Source organism: Brachyistius frenatus, unplaced genomic scaffold, assembly GCF_029030835.1.
Source record: "Brachyistius frenatus isolate BFR_SWC_R1_liver_20210118 unplaced genomic scaffold, ASM2903083v1 Contig_31, whole genome shotgun sequence".
In the NCBI taxonomy this organism is placed as follows: domain Eukaryota; kingdom Metazoa; phylum Chordata; class Actinopteri; family Embiotocidae; genus Brachyistius; species Brachyistius frenatus.
Window position 1 is genome coordinate 2942501 of NW_027210630.1, and position 22432 is coordinate 2964932.

The 22432-nt window shown below is 42.0% G+C and overlaps 1 protein-coding gene across 2 annotated transcripts in view; it reads left to right on the forward strand.

Annotated features, from left to right (window-relative positions):
• The window catches only part of kiaa0825 (KIAA0825 ortholog), a 117555-nt gene that overhangs the window by 4551 nt on the left and 90572 nt on the right, over nucleotides 1–22432 (forward strand). For both annotated transcript variants that reach the window (XM_069699876.1, XM_069699877.1), the window contains exons 3-9: nucleotides 6425–6584; nucleotides 6954–7136; nucleotides 7354–7539; nucleotides 7791–8115; nucleotides 18037–18204; nucleotides 19500–19585; nucleotides 19773–20030. In XM_069699876.1, coding sequence (XP_069555977.1) covers nucleotides 6425–6584; nucleotides 6954–7136; nucleotides 7354–7539; nucleotides 7791–8115; nucleotides 18037–18204; nucleotides 19500–19585; nucleotides 19773–20030 — 1366 coding nt within the window. The remainder of the gene's footprint in view (nucleotides 1–6424; nucleotides 6585–6953; nucleotides 7137–7353; nucleotides 7540–7790; nucleotides 8116–18036; nucleotides 18205–19499; nucleotides 19586–19772; nucleotides 20031–22432) is intronic.

Consider the following 22432-nt stretch of genomic DNA (forward strand, 5'->3'; position numbering starts at 1 on the left):
AAGATTACTTTTCAGATAATTTTCACATGTCAAAGTTGTTTTCGGTACTGTCCAAAGATTTAGAGTAAAATAGCTGAAGGTGGAAACACAAGCTCTAATTTTGTTGCACACACCAGTAGTACAATGATTAAAAAGGCACTCTGTGTTTCTTCTCCTAACTCCACATTTATCTAGTCAAGCTGAGGGTAACTTCCTCGGTGACTATATTTGGTAAATTGGACTGGAGCTGCTTTGGGCTTTTTTGTGTGTCAGTGTGAGACCTGTATTTTTGTGCACCTATTGCAGACTTTTTTTTTATGCCTGAAATAATAAAACCATCACATCACTGAAACTCAATACCATTTTTTTCTTCAAAAACAAAGGCATTTGTTTTCAACAGAAACAAATTCCTAATTTCAGCTGTGTCTGTTTTTTTTGTGTTTTTTTTTACTTGGTTGCCAGAAAATATTTAATTTCCTGGTTATGTACGCAGATGCCTAAGAGGGCATTTACTCGATATGCAGTACAAAGACCTCAGACAGGTAAAGTATTGCAGTGGCAGCAGTGTGGAGGAGTAAAAGGACAGATTATTACAGTGGCTGCGTGTTCTTGAATTTTATATAATGTGATTAAATCCAAAGTCTGATTACAAGCGACTCTAAATAATTTCACAGCTGAACAGCCTGGTTGGGAAAAAAAACACACAGCAGGAAAAAATGGAAGCTGAAAATGTCTCTCCTATTACTGTGCAGTCACAAACACACAAGTAGCACATAAGGAGAAATCTTACCAGTTGTGTGGTAATGGGTTTTAGACTAACCACTGTATTGTTGTCTGATTCAGCCTCAATCTGATTTCCCTCAATAACTCTGTTTGTCATGGGCATGTAGTACTATAAGTGTGATTTGTGTCCACTGGATTTGGATTTGATCTCTTTAACATTGTTCATGGAAATTAAATTGTTTGTAGCTACATTCTACCTCTGTGTGTTCATGACTGAGCTGATTTGAGATGATTGCACTGAGATCCATAAAGACGCACTCAACTTAAATAATTTTCTTACAATGTTTCTAACATTTAGGGTAGAGTATTTGACAACATAAAATTAAATAGCAATTTTCCTTGGTGGTTGGATTTTATTATTTACGAGAACAATCTCGGCATTCTGCGTTATGGGAGAAAAGCTTACTTTAATTTGATTTTATTTTTCCTCTGTATTGAAGACTGAAATATAGATATCTGTCATTGATGGCTGATTCGGATTGGTGGAGAGCAAAAATAGATTGATAAAGAGTGAGACGGAGGGGGAGGGGGGGGGGAAGAAAAAGAGAAATCTATATTTCAGGTCTTTTATCGTTTGTGGCGTTGAGGCTGAGGGCAAATGATGAAGGACAGGCTAAATGTGGCAAGTGAACAAAGCCTCACTCTGGCACCATTAGTGTCTGGGACTCATCCCTTCTTCACTCTCTCTCACTGTCTCCCTCCCCTTTTCTCTTTTTCTTTCCTTCCTCCTTCTAAATGGGAACATAATAATTGAAGATTCCACATCTTGAAACGAAAACCCTTGGGTAGGTAATTCAAGGCTTATTACTGAAGGCCGGGCCATTTTTCTGCTTTCTAAGCATTAAAGGGTTATTTTGTGTTCCTGCAGATGGGAGAGGGATAACCATTATGAGAACAAAGCATCCAGATAATGGAGAATGGGGCTAAAAATAAGGCAATCCTCCTCTCACCGTGGGGGACCACTGGTCAGTATCTCTGTCAGACTGCAGCTAACTTCCTCCCAGACTACTTCAGGACAAGCCGTTTTCTGTTGGGACACATCCATGCTGCAGACTTATACACACCCACACACATACAACAGCTCACTCACCTGCCACTTAATTGACTTATCAGTGTCTGGGACAAATTACGGAAGTGGAGGAGAGTAAAGGGAAACCGAGAGATGGAGGAGACGGAGCGGCCCACATCCGTGAAGGACTCCAACCTGTATATGGGTCAAAGTGACAGGCCTGCTCCTAGTTCTCAGATGTCTGAGATTTGCCTAAGAGCTGCTCCCTAATTGAAGGAGATTAAGATAGGCTGACAACGGAGCTGGCTCCCCCAAATTGAAATGCTGTAATCCATTAGTTTTCATCAGATGGGACAGTGCAGGGGTGGGTGAGGAGTAGGGCTGGATGGTGTGGGCCACCAGGAAAAGATCTCTAATGAAGTGTCAGCATAGGCCTGGAGACTACAGACAGGCCTCTAGTTTCACGCTGGCAAGGCAAATGGCTCTCACTAGTCGCCTGCCAATCTTGATCAGGATACAGTATATCAATACTTTTACATTTGATTCTGCACAAGTGTGTGCGTGCTTCCTATTATGGGGATTTTTAATATGTGTGCAAGCTGAGGAAACTGAAAGCTTGCCACATTAAGATATTGTGTAAAGTTTCTTTTCACTGGACAAAAATACTGATCTGTAGTCCTCGCAGTATGTAGTTGATTTTGTGTTTAGCTGTGCGTGACACGTGTGTTAAGTTAGTATATCAGCTGTATCAGTTCTCCGGTATCATTGGCTGGGCTGGGTGACTGGGAGGGGGGGGGGCACTAAGTGGGCGACAGCCTGGGCCAAGACGGATTTGTTTTCAGCCTGTTCATTCAAGCCCATTCACTCCTTTTCCCCTTGCAGAAAGGGACCCTTTGATGGAGGAGATATTTAGTTCTCAGGCGGCTGGTTTGGCACTGACTGGAGCTGGGGCTTATTTGAAAGGGATCTTCCTGCCCCGGTTGTCTCCAACCCCCCCACCTCCTGTAGGCGAGCGGAGGGGAGCGGAGCACGACAGACAGACAGCCCCACAGCAGCCCACCCACACTAAATTAATTCTGACAAGGAACTTAAGATAACGTCAAAGCGCTGACTAATCGCAGGATTGGGTTTCTGTAAGTCAGGGAGCTGTGAAATGTGCCATCATATCTAATAAAAGACCTCCAGTTGCTCTCTTTCTCTCTCAGCAGTGGTGAAGGTTGGGGGGAGTGCGGTTGCGGTGTCGACTGTCTAGCTGAACCGGGCTGAAAAACAATTACATTTCACTTCGGCAGTGAAAGTGTGTGTGTATGTGTGTGTGTCGCTTAGGGTAAGATGATTGACATGTTTGTCAAGAGGCCTAAAGAATCCTTTCCTCCTAGTTTCCTCTGCTTGTTTTCTCATTCTGTGGGTCTTTTGTTGAATTCTGCTCCAGGGTTTTTGCCATTAAGTGTTTGTCCATTGTCGTCTTCACTCAGAAAGTTGAATGGTTTTATTTTCTGTGACTGCTCTGTTTTCAACCCATTTTTACCCTCCTCTTCTCTCATACTCCCTCTGTCTCTTTCCTTGGCATCTGAGCCGCTGGCAGTGGAAGTCATCAGGTTCGGAGCTAATCCCGCCAAGTTGATTAGGCTGCAGGTAGCATTCACACTGGCGGGCAAAAGGTCACCACATTGTAGAGAGCTGGATGGACTTCTTGACACAGATCATCCACATTGACTTTATAACTTACAGCACAAGGCCTTAAGGAGTGGTAATTGAAAGGCGAGAGTAAAGAAAAGAAAATTAGGAAAGTAAGAGTTGTCAGGAGAGAGCAAAGAAAAAGGAGAAATAACGAGAGAAAAGCTGTGCAGTCAAGGCTTGAAAATATATCTGAAGAACCAAGCGTTGTTGCTGTAGCCATTAAAGTACATTGTTTTATCGAGTGGAGGCAAGAGTGAGATGATTGGGAGTGGAACTAGAAAAAGAGAAGTGTAAAAGCCATTCTGCCCCCTGTCTTAGTCTGTGGCTTCATATTGGTTTCAAGTCAACAATCTATTTTTGTTGTGTCCACATACATGTGTAACACTGAGTCCCAGGCTATCAATGTTGAAAGGCAGCTTAATTTGTCATCAACTTTGTTGTAAAACTGAGTAATAAGAGAAAAGTTCACAGTGTAGTCCACTCACATTTTGTCTTTTTAATGAACTTCAGAGAGTTGGAGAAAAGTGAGCTACAGATGGAAGGCCATTTGAAACCTGCTGTCTATTTAAAGTCCTGGGGTGGAGCCCTGAACAAACATCCATGTTTATGACATACAATAAACACACAGTGCTCTGTGCAGCCATTCACACAAAATGTAAACTTTCTAACTTTGGGATTTGTTTTTTTAGATGTGTATTTTTTATCTTTTTTTTTTGTCAACCTTTGAGTGGTTAGAAAAAAAAAAAAAGGGAGAAGGGGAGTGTTATTGTGTTAAGTATACTTACCAGAGCTACATTTCCTCAGAAACTCATTGCTATACTCTCCTCGGAGAAAGCAAAGCCAGAGGTCACACAAACAAACCAGCATCTCAACAGTCTTTTGTGTTGTTTAAAGTGGTGTCTATTAATTTTACACACAGTGCCGTCAGCGATCCTGAGCCGTGCCGGCTTTGCTTGGACCTTGCTGAAGCTGTGTTTTACAGCTAGTGAGCTTTGGGCAAGCGTAGTCAAGAGTTGCTGCAATCACCCAATATGTCACAAGGCAATGTCTTTCCTATACAATAAGCAAAAAATAAAAAGTAGGAACACGCACAGTAATACAGAATCACAGACACACACACACACACACACACACACACACACACACACACACACACACACACACACACACACACACACACACACACACACACACACACACACACAGGATGAAACACGGTAAAGGCCTATTTTAGTGAACAGTTTGATTGCTCTCCACTTGTGTAACAAACATTGCCTGGCATCAAATCACTCCAAACACACAACAAAACACCCACTTTATAATCAGGATTCCTGTCAGTCAGCACATTGGTGTCAAGAGAATAAAGTGAGATGTATCATCTGGCCTGCATAAAGAAGAGGAAAAGAGTGAGAGAGGAAGGTAGTTAACGAGAGAGAGAGAGAGAGAGAAAGAGAGAGCAATATCATTAGACAGTGTTCAATCTAGAGGATAGCGGTTTGTAACAGTCTATAACATTTTATCCCCTTGCGTTTTTCCCCTCTGAAACCAAAGTGTGTCAGATTGAACGGTTATTTAATGTGTTGCCATTGGAAGACATCTGGATGCGTTCATGGCCCAGGAGCAGGCAGGAGGCAGTTTATAGGCCTGGGTTAGGGGATGAGCTGTCTGATGGGGAAATGGCACTTTGGCTTTGTATCATGGATATTAACACACGCATACATACATATTTGGGAGACATAGATGTAGGTGTGCAACTAAAAAAATATTTTAATTTTCCACTAAATAGTTGTTTGAGTATTTGATGAATCATTTATTCTGTAAAATGTTGTGACAAGTTCTAATTGCAAGTTCACACAAAAAAAAGTTATGCATTTAAATTTAACCTGTCAATACACATCTATGAACAAAATAGCTGCATTCACAACACAACTCCAAAATATGTTTAATTTTGCAGGCGGGTAGGTCCACACACACACACACACACACACACACACACACACACACACACACACACACACACACACACACACACACACACACACACACACACACACACACACACACACACACACACACACACACACACACACACTGTCTTGCATATCCAAATATATATGCATTGATTTGCATGGAAATGACTAAACATGTCGAGCCCAAATATGTCATTTCTAATCTGTCATATTAAAGAGGAAACTGAATAGGTGATGCCGTCTGTTAAAATCAAAAGAGCGGTGTTTGTGTATGTGTGCGTCTGTGTGTGTGTGTGTGTGTGTGTGTGTGTGTGTGTGTGTGTGTGTGTGTGTGTGTGTGTGTGTGTGTGTGTGTGTGTGTGTGTGCGTGCGTCAAGGGAACAAGTAAGACATGAGATGGCAAGAAGTGTGTGTCTCAGATGCCTGCCGATGCCTGTAATGCCACTTCACACCAGATGCTTAGCACACACTCGCAAGCTGATATATCGATGTCTGTGTTCATTACTGTTGATGCTTCTGTATGTGTCTTTTCACAGTACAGACACCGAATGAGAGTGAGCGAGAGCTGAATGTGACATGGTGTGTACGTCTGCGTGTATTTTCAACATGGTGTCTATGTGTCTGTATGACTGCACTGTGACTGGTTTGTTATTTGTGACTGTGCCTACTGGGGTGCAGCAGCAGCGTCTTAACTTGATTATGTTTGAATGACTGGGTGATACTTAATGTCTCAACTGTCACCTTTTCAGCATGAAAACACTCCATTTTTTAACAAAAAATACTGTAAAGTTGAATCAAAATTTGGTTTTAAATGTCAAATTTCTACATACTTTATTATTCTCTGTTGTTGTCAGGATGGAATATTTGCTGTTTTAGAGCTATTCCCCACGCAATATTATAAATTGCCATTTATTTTGATGAGTGTTTTACTCTTGTTCACTGAGCTTGTATACAATTTCACAGTCCTCCTCAGACTTTCACGATGCATCTCCTCTTCACTCAGCATTGAACAGCAGCTGAAGGAGCTCCAGGCCAAAATGGGAGACTCCCGGGCAGGGGAGCGTCCACCGAGCCCTACCGAGTGTCTGCAGTGGTTTAACCTCAGAGCGCAAAGCAGTCTCAAGCCAGGACATCAAGAGCTTATGGACTTCTTCAGAGCTCTGGTAATGCGTCAGGATAATAAAAACAATGACTGACGATGATTATCATCATCATCATAGTACTACTTATGTCAAATATTTTACAGATAAACTGAAGCAAAATGTTTTTTTTCCTCTAAACTGAGAACTCTAAAAAACTGATAATAGATGGTGGTTATGATCATAATGATTTATTCAATCTGCACTATAGCTTTAGTTTCCCACTTAACTGTAATGTCCTTCCCTTTATTAATTGTAGCTATCTGTTGAATTGCAGCCCTGTTTATTTACAACCCCTTCAGATCAGACATTATACTGCATTGTCTCATATTTTCAGGTAATTTCTTTCTTCATTCAGTGAAATTAACATCCTCATTCCTCTGCTCCATTCAGCAACAGTACCTGAGATCCAAAGAGGAGGCGAAAGAAGAGGTGACACTGCAACTACTGGTTAATCTGTCTGCCCAGTGTGGTGTCTGCTTCCCTTGTACCCCCTCATCGTCCTCTCTTCATCATCAACCAACTGCCTCCTCCATCCACTTGGTACATACAGTCAGAGATGACACTTCAGCAGAGGTAATGAACCATTTTTTAACCAGTTCAATGTTTCTTTATAGTATTTAATTTATTGTTGGGTTAATTCATTTAATGTGGGATTTGTCTGCCGAATGCCCCAAAATAGAGATATACATATATTTGCTGCACTTTACCTGAGCTACACTGTTAACCACAAAACGTAAATACTCGGTTACCTTCTATGTGGTGTTTCTGATCATCTTTTTATTTCCTTAAGATCCAGGAGGCGTGGGATGATGTGCGTCTCCAGCTGCGCCGCTACCTGTCGGAACAGCTGTCTTCCCGCAGCCCAGAGCATCCTGGACCCAGACAAATTTTCACTCTGTCCATCCTTGAAAGGGTCCACTATTTGCAACAGATGTTCTTCCTTTATCCAGAGTGTGAGGTGCTCACACATTACCAGGTGCAGTAAAATATTAAATAATACAATAATCAAAAATCTAGTGAAATATCACATATTTTTCTTTATAAATACAGTTTCTATTGGTGTTCAAACATTTATGTGAGTGTTTTTCCACCATAGTTTGGCCATAAGACATATTGCTGTTTTCTTAAATTCCAAATTAACATTGTAAATTTGATGTACCAATATAATGCAGTAATGCACCAGTGATTACACAGTAATGATATACTATTTTTATTTTATTTATCCAGGGCCTAAGACGGCAACATGTGCAGGGTATTCTCCAGTCAACCCTCTGCTCCAGCCCAGGCGGTGAGACCGGCTTTGACAGACTGGCTATGAGTTTCTCCCACGTGGTCCCAGTTCTGACCCAAGCCCTCACGGAGGAGCTCCATGTCCTTTCCAGACTAGCAGAACCCCACACGATCCTTGGTTTTCTTAATGCAGCCTACCTCAGCACTGTGGCCCAAGAATTGACCTCCCTGATGGAGAGAGAATGTGAGACAGCCCAGAGGGACAACACTGCACTGAGCAGCAAGATCAAAAAATATTCAGCCAAGTCCCGGGCAACCGTAGGTAAGTGATATTTTTAAGAATCTGATTTATTTATTCTTTCAACTTGGTCTGTTTTTTTTTTTTTTTTCTCCCTGAACGGGGTTAGTGCTTCTCAAAGTTTATTTAGATGAGACTTATTACTGTTTCTTTCTTCCATTTCTACCTTCTTTCCTTTCCGCCTACTGCTTATTGTTACCCAATAAAGGCAATTTCTTCCCTCCCTACCCTCCATTTTTTGTTTTCTGTTACTTTCCAACTACAGTGTGTAGCAATCTGAGCCAAAGCCAAGGCCTCTGTAAGCGACTGTCAGTAACTGCGGTTCCTATTGCAATTACTTTCTTTTTACTGCCCTCTTTCTTGTCTGCCATTCTTTCCCCTTTGCCAACAGAAAGAGAAGTGCAGTATTTCCAGGGCCAAGATTTCCTTTGAAACTACTTCTAAACTGTATTTATCACAAACTGTAGTGCATCCATGACTGAAATAAGCCCTGATCCCAAATACGACCAAGGTCTGTTCCACAGTGCGTTTAAACCAGAGTTAATTCACTTCCTTGAAGTGCATTGAACCCAAGGTGATGTGTGCTGTGTCATCTTGGCCGATGGTATATTTTGTGTTAATAACCGTAGCTCCGCTGTCCTCTTCACAGGAAGTTTATTAAAACATAACAAGGGCAGAGCAGCAGCAGCAGCACCAGCACCAGCACCAGCACCTTCATACAACCTCATGGCCTTACAATGGAGACGGGAAATTTATTAATCTTAACCTTGCACTAAATTTTGAGCAGTGTTACAATCGTGTAGGGAAAACAACAGGGGGTTTAGAAAGAGCAGGAATAAGAGCAAGGTTCAACATTCTCTTGACCTTGTTACACAGTGGAATGGTATTGAAGAGATAAAAACATGAACGAATACTTTAATTATTTGCCATTAATGCAGAATATGTCACTTTCATGGAACAAGCAGTGATTTTATACACTGAGACCAGAGAAGAGCAGGGACCTTCACACACTGTGTCACTTATGATACTTAATTCCCCTAATATTCTCTTTGTTTCATATTGGCCTATTTACAGCTTGCTGAGGGTAAAGATTGAAAAAAAAAAAAAGTGTGTGTGAGCCATTGTTTACTTTTTCAAAAATCGTGCACATGTCAGCTTCCCTACGGAACAGGGAGAGGAGTGCTTTTGTATCTGCCATTCTTCGATAAACACACCACCAGCCTCGCTTCTTTTTTTCCCCTCCCTCCTTCCCTCCATCTCTCTCTTTCCATCTCCCTCTCTGGTTTTTACTTTCCCTCTCCTTAAACGTGAGATGAGAGGAGGCAGCCAGGATAATTGGCCATGCGTCAGTTGGTCTGTTTGATCACGTAACGCGGCGGAGGCTACACACCTACGTGCCGCTCAACAAACCGTCAAATGTAGCACCGGAGGCAGAACACGGCTCCAAAGGGAGCGAGGGACCCGTGCTGTGTAATGATGGTAAAATGGAGCAGTTTTGCCTGTGCTGGTTTTACTTATGTGTTTGTGTGTGTGTGTTTGACTATCAGCTGCAACACAGCTTTGAGGGCTACAACTGGGATTACATTTTTGTGTTGTTCATGTTTTAAGTCCCCCCCAAAAAGCTCAGGAACCCACATATCCACCATCCAAATGCCCGTGGCTCCTAAAGAGCCAAAGCTTGAACATTAATGCATAATCTGCTTTCACACTTTACTGTCTATACTGTATGCTACGCCCATAATTGTCAAGACAATTATGACAGTGGTAAAAAAAAAAAAAAAAAAAGTGATTCTATTTTCATAAGCATCCAATGACTCCTTAGATCTCTCCCTCCTTCCCTGCTGTGTTATTGTTTATTTCTGAAGTAGAGGCAGGCGGTAGGTATATTTTGATAAGAGCCATGCCTGGGAGACTCTGTGGGCTCCCAGGGGAGCAGCGCTGTCTGTAGCATCAGCCACTGTCAAACCACTGAACCATTTAACAGCGTTCACAGCAAGATCTGCCTCCTCTTTTAACCCCACCGACTCAAAGGCAGGCTCTGACATTGTACCGAGACAGATGTGAAGGGTCTCAGCCCCCACCCCACCTCCCACCCCACTCCTTTTCCTTTACTCCATCTCTCCCACATCGACTTCCTCCCCCTTTTTTCTTTTCCCATTTTCCTGTAGTTTTCCATGTGTAATGGGGTGAACAGTGAGACCGCGGAGTGTGCAAGACAGGTTGGTTGGTCAGGAACAATACAGGCTTTAGACCTCGCTAACACACCTCACTGAGTCTGCAGGGAAGTGGGTGGGCAGAGTCGTCGTGTTCAGATCTGTATGTGTGTGTTTTGAATTTTGCCAAAATATAGAAAACTCTGGTATTTACATTTTCATATCTGTGCCATTAGCTCCATCGAGTTATGTTGCAATAAATGTTATTTCCTATTAGTTACACTTTTAATACTTTTTAGAATTTCAGATTCTTTAAATTTATGATTTTCTTCAGTAAAAGTTGCACTTGATTTGAAAATTTTTCACACTTTTTCCTGAACAATGTAGATAGTTCACTGCCCACTGCTCATGTAACAATAAGAGATATTAGTGACCAGAATGTAGAAGAACCGAAATATAGTTGAAATGATTTCATACTCTAAAATGCAATTCATAAGCACAAAAACACCAATACTACCAAAAACCTTTCCTTTACTAACTTGCTTTGACCTTTTATTTATGGCCTTAACACATGCATGTGTGGCTATGTTGAAGGACATGTGTTCATACCCACTTAGTTTGTTTTCAATTACCTTCGAGCCTGTCATCTGCATGTGTGCCTATTTGTCTCTGAGTCGATGCTAGTGTGCGTGCGTGCACACTAATTGCTGGCTTTCTTAGAAAATTGTGTGATCAAGAGTCATTTAATACCTCCCTTTTAAAAATGCATCATTAAATTTCCATATGGCATCAGTAATTTGCATACGTATGCATAGGAGATCCGTGTTTTTGTAGGACATCAAAAGCTTTCATTCCAACTTCTCTGCATACACACTTACAATTTATTCCCTAACAATCGACCACAGGGGTGAAGTCGAGGTTGTGAAATTCTGTTCAAACACTGTGCAACCCCATTCTGATAGCACTGATTTGAATTCCATTTCCACTAATTTTCCCATATGACGACGTCGGCAGCTCCCTATAGATAAAAATGGATTGAGTTTGAACATGTATAGCAAGCACATTCACCACCACCGCACCCCCCTCCTCGCCCTTTCTGGCTCTTTGAACTCTTTCTTAGAGAAGGCGCAGCAGCCTATTCAGTGGGGAGAAAGGTTCTGTAGTGACGCGAGATAGCTAGGCTGAAGCTCTGACTGGCATTGGAGGTGCTTGTGGGGATTGAGGCTACTTGGGAATGGCGTTTGTTAATATTTAATAAGAGCAGCTCCTCACTAGATCATATCTCTGCCTGAGTTTATACACACTGTCAGCCAGGGACGTGCACCCGCATGCTGCCATGTAATTATGGGCTAGGTAGGGGGTTTGTGTGTGTCACTGTGTACATGTGGGCACATCTCTTTGCGTGATGCTTACAGTTTATGGATGATGTTTTTATATGCTGCTCTCTTCTTGTCCTTGTGGATGATGAGAAGGCCTTGTTTAAGAAAGTTACGACACAGAGTACATGGTTGTTTACTAATCTTAATGAGAAGAGCTGGGTCTTTGCTCTCTGGTTGTGTTTATTTGTGTGTGTGTGTGTGTGTGTGTGTGTGTGTGTGTGTGTGTGTGTGTGTGTGTGTGTCAGCATTCATTTTCTCTAAATCATAGCTCCAATGAATTTGCAGAAAAGAATATGTTTCATGGCCCTTGAGAATGTGTATTATGCGTGCCATTTATTTCTTTCCCCATTTTCCTCAGAGTGGTCACAATGGCTTTTGTGTATCACTCTTGAACAGCTCAAGGATATGAACATTTTCCTGGCACCTTCTATTGAGAAAGCACAGACAAAAATGGCTGGCTTATTGAGAGCAGCCAGCACTTCGTGATGAAGAGTCAGTGTGATTCGCCGAGGGCTTGAAAACAATAATGCGAACAAGGGCACTAAACAAGTGGGATTTAATGAAATGCTCCCATCAAGACAATGCATTCTTTCAGGATCTTCATCCAGGCTACTCGGTTCAAGTACGCAGAGGAAGCCAGAGAAATCTTAACCCCTATCTCACTGTCATTGCCCTGTTCACCACAAAGAGAGCCAAAAACAAAGACAGACACAGAGGAGGATAGAAAAACAAATTTAAGGCAGAGGAATGTTAGCCCTGCTTTTCTATCACTAACAAAAACACCACCATCACAAGTACACCTCCTGCTTAGGAAAGTAACTTAATTGAGATATCATGTATTGTTACTTTCTCCATCTGTGAAGGCCAGGTGGCCCCTGCTGTGGCCTGGTTGGACAGCACCCAGGGAAAAGGCCACAAGAGACCAGGGCCTGGGCGGTTTGTGTGTGTGCATGTGTCAGAGTGTATATTGGGGAATCACAGTAGGAGGCCTCCCATAATAAGGCTGTCTGAGTGAGCAGTGGGCCGCAACTGACGACGAGGACCCCAGCTGTCACAGGGCCTAGCAGGCGGTCCGCAGTGGCTCGTAGGCTCCTTCTAGCCACATACACACTGATACAAGCACAGACGTACCCCAACGCGCCCACACGACCCTGCTTGACACCCTATGAGATGAACACAAGGAGGCCTGGATACATAGGGAACAAGTGCACAAAAAGAAACACACAGAACTGCTACTGCGTAGCATTACAACCCTACAGTAAATCCCAATGTTAAGAAGGAAGTGATGCACAGTACTCTCACACACATAGACACAAGATCAGGGCAAGCCCATTTTGATATTTAAGTCCCTGGGTATGTTGGTTAACATTTGTATCACTGTGGATCCCAAACAGTATGATAAGAAATGTAGGAGAAACTTAGAGTTGTGTGGAGTCATTTGCAGTTGGTGCTTTGTTTTGTATTTTCAAAGTTTGTGTGAACTGTTCAGTTCAGTCATTTTTAAAACTGGTTTATGTTCCAGCAAGTTTCTATTTGTAGACAGGATATATTTTGTTCCAGTTTGCATTTTAGTGTCCAACCAGGCAACTTTGCCCTACGGAGTACAAAAAGGTCAATAGGGGTCTACAGGTCTTGAGGAATACTATCGTATATCCGGACAAAAAAAGATGTTGTATTAAGCATTTTGCTGCTCCAAAGTGAGCTGTGCCTTGTCTGAAAAAGTGGGTAATATATTGAATAAAAGAGACAATATCTGTATTTCTGCTCAATTGTGATACATCAGTGGCATAATCTTTTTCTTAACATACCTGTGCAGATGATACCCAAATCTTCGTTACTTTCAAACCCACAGCATTGCTTTAATTTAAAGGAATGCTGATATCACTCAGGACAACTTTGCCTACGGAGGACCAAAAAGGTCAATACAGGTCTACAGGTCTTGAGGAATCCTACTGCATATGTAAAAAAAAAAAAAAAAAAAAACTTGTACAAAGCATTTTGTAGCTCCAAAGCAAACTGGGCAGTGTCTGCAAAACTGCCTTTGTGAACCTTAATTTGAGGGAATGCTGATGTCAGAAAATTAAAAAAGTGTCTGTGCACATTTAAGGAGAAATGAGCTAACCATACCTCTATATCCATATATTCAACTCTGCTTGCTATATTCTCTTATATAAACACACAATGAACTGTTGTGGTAATTCTGCACCGTGGGTAATATATTGAATAAAAGAGACAATATCTGTATTTCTGCTCAATTGTGATACATCAGTGGCATAATCTTTTTCTTAACATACCTGTGCAGATGATACCCAAATCTTCGTTACTTTCAAACCCACAGCATTAAACGAGTTGATGAACTGATATATCAGCATTGACTTAAAAAAAAATACAAACAAATCATAAGTGATCGTTGCCAGCACACAGAATAGTAGAACATTAGTGTGAAGCTTGATTCTTTGTCACTGGACAGAAACCTGAGTGTCACTCTGTTCTCATAACATCAGTTACCACCTCAGTCTTATTTATCTGAAGATTAAAGTCAGAGGATTCATGTCCAGACAGATCTCAAAGCAGATCTATGCTTGCAAAAGTCTCTTTTCATTGAAACGCTAATACAACTGCAGCTTCTCCTACTTTCAATTTCCTGGATCTTAATAAAAACAGAGATACAAAAAAGTTACTTACCTTTATTTAAAAAAAAAAAAAAAAAGTATCTCAAATTCAGGTTTCTGCATTTTTTTGCAATATGTAAAGCACCGCCATTTCCCAATATGTAAGGTGTACTAAAATCACATTATCTTCCAAAATTCCCCTTTCCTAAGCAGTCTGGATCTAATGAAACCAAATGCTCAGATCACCTGTAGAGGGGGTTGTACGCCACAAACATCTGCACAAACACAGAAAACTTGTATTCACATATTCACATGTAATCACATGATAAGAGACTACAGGACAGTGTGGCAAAAGAGAGGCAGATCACCCCTCTGATGGTCTGATTTACACTACAGAGGGACAGAATGAAGGAAAGAGGGGAAAATGAGGGACAGAGAATGAGAGAGGGAGAGATGCTCTGCTGGAGAGAAATTAAATCAGTGGCTAAATTATTGCATGATTGCCCATTCCCCAAAGACTTGGGCATCATTTGGAAGAAAGTGTCTAATAATTGGTTTTCGGCCATGTCAGACACATGCAATTCCCCCTACTAATGGCTCTGTTAGGAAGAACTGGGCCTCTTGGGTCAGAGAAGGACAGAAAATAGCCAGTCGGCAAAAAGCGCCCTACACCCTTGTCCTTTTTTCCCCTCAGATAAACGAGGGAATGAGACAGAAAGAGCGAGACACGGAGAAGGGGAGAGATGGCAAGAAGGAGAGAGTGTGTGTGTGTGTGTGTGAGAGAAGAGGAAATGAAGTGGCAATAAGTGCAGCCAAAGGGGAAATGCTCTTCACCGTGAGTTTAATACATCAGACTGGGGATTTGGCAGCCCGCCACACAGCAATTGTTTACCTTTTTGCTCACTGGCTGCATCTGTTCTGTTTTGTAAACTGCACTAAACTATTCGCCCGTAAACACCGGAATCAATAACAACTGCTAAGGGAATTCCCTTATCCTGCCCCTCCCTCTCTCCCTCTCTTTCCCTCCCTCTCAACCCAATGTTTTTATCCCTAACCACCACCCCTTTCCTTCCCCAAGATCTCCTCCTCTCTCCCCGCTCTCTCTGTTCGCTGCCAGTCAAGAGCAGTGTGTGTGTGTGTGTGTGTGTGTGTGTGTGTGTGTGTGTGTGTGTGTGTGTGTGTGTGTGTGTGTGTGAGAGAGAGAGAGAGAGAGAGAGAGAGTGTGTGTGTGTGTGTGTGTGTGTGTGTGTGTGTGTGTGTGTGTGTGTGTGTGTGTGTGTGAGAGAGAGAGAGAGAGAGAGAGAGAGAGAGAGAGAGAGAGAGTGTGTGTGTGTGTGTGTGTGTGTGTGTGTGTGTGTGTGTGTGTGTGTGTGTGTGTGTGTGTGTGTGCTGTGGAACTGGTGGAACCCACAGAGACAAGTAGAAGACTGATGGCTTGCCAAAAATACCTGCTCTGTTTTTTCTTTTTTTTTTCTTTTTGTGTTACATTGCTGTCATTATTAAAAGGTACAAACTAAAACTGGCCACTGTAGACCAACAGAGTTTTGTATTTTCAGACATTTCATTCCACCTGAAATATGGAATGAATCTTTCATGTTCCACATAAAAAATAAAAAAACACACATTATGCTTACCAACATATGCTTTTTGCTTTGAGGGATTTTGATACGATACCTACTGCTTTTATGGTTATCACGGCAATATGGCTTACCATTTATCTTTATGTTTATGAGAACGTCCTCTCACTCCTGTGTCATGTGGAGGAGCTCTTATATAGACATAATTTTTGCCCTGTGTTCAGCACCAGCTCCTCCCTTATTGATTCTCAGTACATTGACCTTTGGTTGAACTCTTCTGGCTGCTAGTGCCCTTCCTCATTCTGCTCTATAAGACATGCTATGTACTATGCTATATGACACACCTGGGTGCTTTTAAGCACACCCTCTCCATCAACTGGCTATGGAAGCCTCCATTTGGCCTCACTGTTGTGACAAAGGTATAATGAGGTTTAGATGGCTATGTACTAGACTGGGATGGCTATAGGGCTATTTGGCTAAGGAGACAACTATAAATACCTATATAGCCTGTACGGCAGAGCCCAATGAAAAGCTGAGGCGCAGTACTGCTAAACATCAAGGTCATGTGCAACTATTTAGAGTATGACTTACTGTGCAAGCGAAACACACATAGGGTCACAGATTGAGGGGATGAATTGAATGAATGGCACGAACGGAGCGAGACAGAGCTGAAGCTCTGGAAGAGGTGATGCTCCACATGAAGTGGAGGTGAATAGTTGCTGGACTCAGATAAATGCCCCTGAGAAGGTGGAAATGGGGGCAAGGGGGTTGTGGTGATAGCGTTTTAGAGAATTCTGTGGCTATGTGGCTATCTCTTGTGTCCTGTCTCATCCGGTTTACATTGTTTACTCTTGAGTTGTTGACAACTTTAGTTTGTCCCTGCATTAGACATCGAAAGCTCTTGATTTGCTGGTGACTTCAGAAATAGACAAGATTGGTGGTGCGTGTGTGAATGTGCAAGATGGAGCTCGAGGCTGGCACATGGGTGTCAAGCAGGTCACGCGTGTACACATGCAGCACGAGGTAGTTTCTCTCGCACAGACTCCCACTGGACCCCATTACAGAGGAGCCGCTGAGCTGCAGACCCATGCAGCTTAATTACGCACACAAACAGAAACACAAGCACACACATTTTAACACACCCTAAATAATTACACAGCTATTCACTTGCGACTTCATACATGCATGCACACACACTTGCACATAAATACATGTATACACGCAAACAAACTTGAGGTCAGAGCATATTCCATGGTGACCAGAGTCTGGTTGCAGTGTGACAATTATCTTGCGAGACTGACATGTGCAAATGTGTGTGAAAGTGTCTCCTACAAATCAAGTTATTCATAATGACCTGCATTACATGCACATAAACATGTGTGTACACACCCGACAGACACAAACACACAAAAACTCATTGACTCTCACTCATTAACACTGATGTAAACATACACAAGCCCCCCCACACACCACATCAAGTCAAACCTCATGCATGATTAAACCAGGCATCCTTGGGGACAGTGTGTTGTCATATTGTCAGATTTTGTTTAACAATATAGCACAATTACATTAGGATCCAGAGGCAATAATGTTACAATTATTGGAAAAGGACCCCCCTCTTCTTTCCATCTCAGCGCTCAATCATCTCGGAGCTTTCAGAGTCAAGGCTAATACTGAGCTCATCCATTCCCACATGCCTTTGCAGTGGAGGAGCTCATTTAGGCGGACACACAAAAGTATTTGTGCATGTGTCTGGGAGTATGGCAACGCATCTCCCAGCCGCCCATTCTCCAGCTTAATGCGGAACATCCCCCGGGTGATGGCTTTGGCAGCCTCCAAAATGGGAAATCCATATTTGCCGAGGGGGTCATCGGCGGGTTAGGGGGAGAAAAGTTTTGTGCTGAGAGAGAAGGATGTTCATGTGTGACTTCTCAGGGAGCAAAGTTTTGCATATTTTTTTCACTGCCTCTTTGTTTATACTGCGTATTGGGAAAACATGAATGGGTCGATATTTATAAGAGGTGTCGTGCGAGGCAAGACTTGTGGAGGGGGGTGTTTTCTGATGAGTGCATGTATACGGGGAGGTTGGGCTGAAAACCTATTTTCATGAAACTGTTTGTTCCTTCCCTGAACTGTAAACTTTCGTGCATCTTTCAGTCAGTCATACATTCGCAAGCATATGCACTTTTATTTGATTTTTTTTCTCTTGTTTCCCCCTTTGCAGCACCAATGGAGCTTCCCATGAAAAGTAGGAGCTTCAGTTTGACCTCCCACCAGTTGAGGGCCTTAACCCAGCTGGCTTGCACCCTGCTGGGCTTTGAGAGCGAAGTGAAGGATCTGGTCACGAACATGACCTTCATTAACTGTACAGGAGACACTCCCTGTGTTAAAGGTACAACTTGGCTTCTCTAAAATGCACACATACACTCACATGTATCTCTAAAGACAGTGAATTTACCTTTACATTGTTTCTTGTCTGTGATCTTGATGGCATAAACTGTACTTTGCATTCTACACTTTAAAATTATGAAATATTTTCAGACTGAATATTCTTAAACTCCTAGAAATTTCTGGACCAATATAGTAATAATGGTAATTCCCCACGAGAGTTTTTCCTGACAGTGTGCATAAACAGCAACAAACACACACACACACACACACACACACACACACACACACACACACACACACACACACACACACACACACACACACACACACACACACACACACACACACACACACACACACACACACACACACACACACACACACACACACGAGAGAGTTGTGATTGAAGACATGTTATTTTGGTTTGGAAACTATTTGGGGCGTTGTATAAGCCTTTAGTATCCCTTTCCTCTCTCCCCTTTGAACTGCCACTACAGAGATGTTAAATGAAAGCTTTTGGTGCATGGAGTAATTTCCATAAAGGTTACATTTACAAAAACAAGACTTGCAGAAAGGCTCAATTTACAGAGAGGTAAACAGCCTTTAAAGGGCAGTTATCCAAATCATTAATTCCAGGCAATCAAACGGCTTAATTACCAGAAATTCATCAGATGGGCTTAAAGGTCAAAAAGTGATGCGCTTGCTGCTTCCTCCTTCTTCCATTGCATGCGGTCTTGTTCGGCTAAATTGCCTCGCCTGGGGTCTTACTCTTCGCCTTCTGATTAGGAAACTGTGGCCTTGATATTCATGCTTTTTAATTGCCACCCAACCCAACATCCTATATACTTGTCTTCATGCCACCCCCCTACACTCCCCCATCTCTCCACACACCCACACCATATCCCCTTATGGAATTATACCATATAGTTGATACTATTTGGGTTCAAATCAAATCTAAACCCCAAATTTAGACTTGAAAATCCATCACTGTTAGCATCTTCTTTCTACTCCCTTTGAGGCATGTACAGTTATACTCTGGTCACTGTGTGAGGGAAGAGAGAAGCAATTAATTTAACACAATTTATTATGCTTGATATGTAAATATCCATGCTAAATAATGCATAGACTTGAAAAATGCTACAAACTATCACAACATACGGCTTAATTTTCAAATTCATTTTTTGTATCATTGTTGGTGCCTGGAAAAAAATTCCCAAATATGATTTGAGAGCTTGACCAAGCATAGTTACTGCACCTTAGCTGTATTGCACAATATTTTCAATATATTTCCTTTAGGCATCTTGAAAAAGAGCAGAGAGGATTCAGAGATGCCAACAGAAGGCAAGAAATCCACTGCAGAAACGCTTTTCCACACAAAAGAGGTGAGACTTTTGCATGTGTTCCTTGCGCAAAAGTTGCTATTTTGTTACAACCATTCAATGTCATCCAGGCTTATTATCCTTTTCTATAATTACAAAGAGGAAAGATCATTTGTAGAAGTGAAATGGTGAAATATTCCCTTCAGCATTCACACATTAATTGGCTGTTGGCTCATCTCCTGTTTTTCAGGCACAGGTTCTGGAGTTTAACTGGAGGTCGGCTTTTAGGGGACTCGTCCCTCACATGGAGCATTGTGTTAAAGTGGTGGTGGATGATGTTTCTGCCAAGAATCTACACCAAGAAGAGGCCTTACATTCTTCTGGACAAACCTCTGTCACCTTGAGCCCCATTACTGGACAAACTGTCAGCACTCCCAGCAACCCACAACTCAAAGAAGATTCTTTCTACACCTACTCAGAGAGAGAGACTCCTAAAATGATAGCCAAGGTACTGTTGGATATAAAGTGTAATAGAAACATATTTGTTTTTATGTCTCTGTACTGGCAACAGCTGGGGCAGGAGGCATTATGTTTTTGCTTTGTCACTCTGTTCGTTCATCAATGCTTGTGAATGCATTGTCCCAGGAAGGCCTTTGGGGAATTTGGGGGATTTTGGGGAATTTTAACGCTCACTTGGACTTAAGAATGAACTAAATATATTTTGGTGTTTAAAGCTCACAAAACAACTTTGTGGCCATAACTCAAGAACTCATGCTAATAATCACAAAATTGTACACAGATGTTTAGTCGGATAACATGCTGAGGTCAACTTAACTGTAACATCATCATGTTATGCAAAAACGCCTTTCTGGCCATTATTTACCGCCATAACTCTGGAACCGAAGGGGGAATTGTGACCATATTTCACATTTAGTCAGATGAAGAATTGATGACAATAAACTTAGGTATCCACATTGAAACTCTCCATACCAACAAATGGAAATTCAAAACAATGTTTTCTTTGTCTCTTAAACTCAGCTGAGAATGTAAACTGAAAGAAACGAACAGGTCAAATGCATAGGTTCATTCTGTGTATAACCTTTGTGTAAGACTCCAACTTGTCACTCCTCATCTTGTGCATGAGCTTGTTTTGCTCATACACAATGGAGTTCTGTCCTGGTCATCCTTCTTTATCACTACCTGACTGAACAATGGAGGTCTACAAACAACTCCCAGACTCAGGGAGATTAATGTTTTTTGTTGCCCAAGCGTAAAGCTTCCTCTGTAATAGAGAGCCCAAATGATTTGGGCCTGACACAATTGACACCCTGGATCAGAAAGGGTCTTTGGAAGAGTCATCAGTATTACTTGAGGGGAGGACTCTGGGGACAAACACAAGACAGAAGAAACAAAAAAGCAGAATAGGTGATATTATGAGGGTTAGATGATGTGTAGAGAAAGGTGTTGAATGGGAGAAATGGAGGATATTGGGTGCACTAATGATAGAGGGATGTATCACAAAGGCAAAGAGGCTAGGGTAGTTGGCAGGATAAAGAAGGGATAGTGTTAGCGAAGGGATGAAAACAGAGGGCCTGGGAAATGGCAGAGAGGGGTGAAGAAGACACCAGAGATTACCTTTTCTCAGGAGGAAGACCAGTGTCTGATGTGAGACCAGGCTTAGTAGCTAACTACAAAATATCTCCAGTGTTTTGGGATGGATAGCCATATACTGACACTCGGGTGTATTCTTTTTCCTTTTCCTTTTCTTTGTCTTCTTTCCTGTTTTAATACTGTTGAATAACTTTTCAGGGAGTTTCACCTGAAACTTCCTGAAACTTTCTCCAAATCACATTCCTCCATCTTCCTCTCAACTCTTCTACTACCCACCACTCTCCTCTACACTGTACAGACTCTTATCATTACTGCCTCACCTCACCTCTTTTCTCTCCTCCTCCTCCTCTAGCCCTTTTACACTGACAGTATTTGTGGCTCTCATTGCTAACGAGTGTCAGAATTTGTCTGCGCTCAGGACCTGTACAACGTATTTATGTGTAGGTCAACGCTTCAAAGATGAGAGCTTTTCAGCTCAAAGGTTATACATGCATGCATTTGCATTCAATAACACAAAGCCAGACAGACATTCAAGACAAGACCATAAGATATTATATATTTATATATCTATTTTTCCCCTCATCCTTTTTTGACACATGCCCTAGTCTTTGAGCAGAGAGCAAATTACCTTACAAGACATAACCATGAAATATTGAAAGTTCAAAGGCATTATGATTGATCAATATTTCACACATTTATATTCATATGTTCCTACCTCTATTCTCACTTTTTTTTTCCCTGTGAACTCACTCCACTGTCTATATTACCATAAATATGGAGGCTCCAATGAAGCCATTCATCCATCAGAGTACTTAGTGTACTATTTTATTGGCAGGTAGATGAAAAACAAATAGCCTCCATTCAGCTGCTGGACCTCGCCCTCCTGTCAGAACCTGGGATTGAACTCTCCATGTTTCATTACACCCTTCTAACCTTGATAGCTGTCTGTTATAACGGCACAAGTACCCTTTCTGTATTCAGACTTTAGTGAAGCCCTCACCTGCGTGTGCAGTTCTCTACTCGTCTGTCTACTCCACATTCTGCACACACAAACAGGCCTCCCTGGCACTTAAAAACTTTATACAATCTCTTTCACCTTACTGCAATAGTCCTGGTGGGATTCCAGGCTTTGATCTCAGCTAGTTAAGGCTTCTGTCTAACTTCAACATGGACGCATACGTGTGGTTGTTTATGTGTGAGTGAGGATGACTATCTGCTGAGTATCTGTGGTTTGTGTGCCAATACTGTATGTGTATGTGATACTTTTTCTGGGTCTCTCCATCACCCAGGCAATGCTGC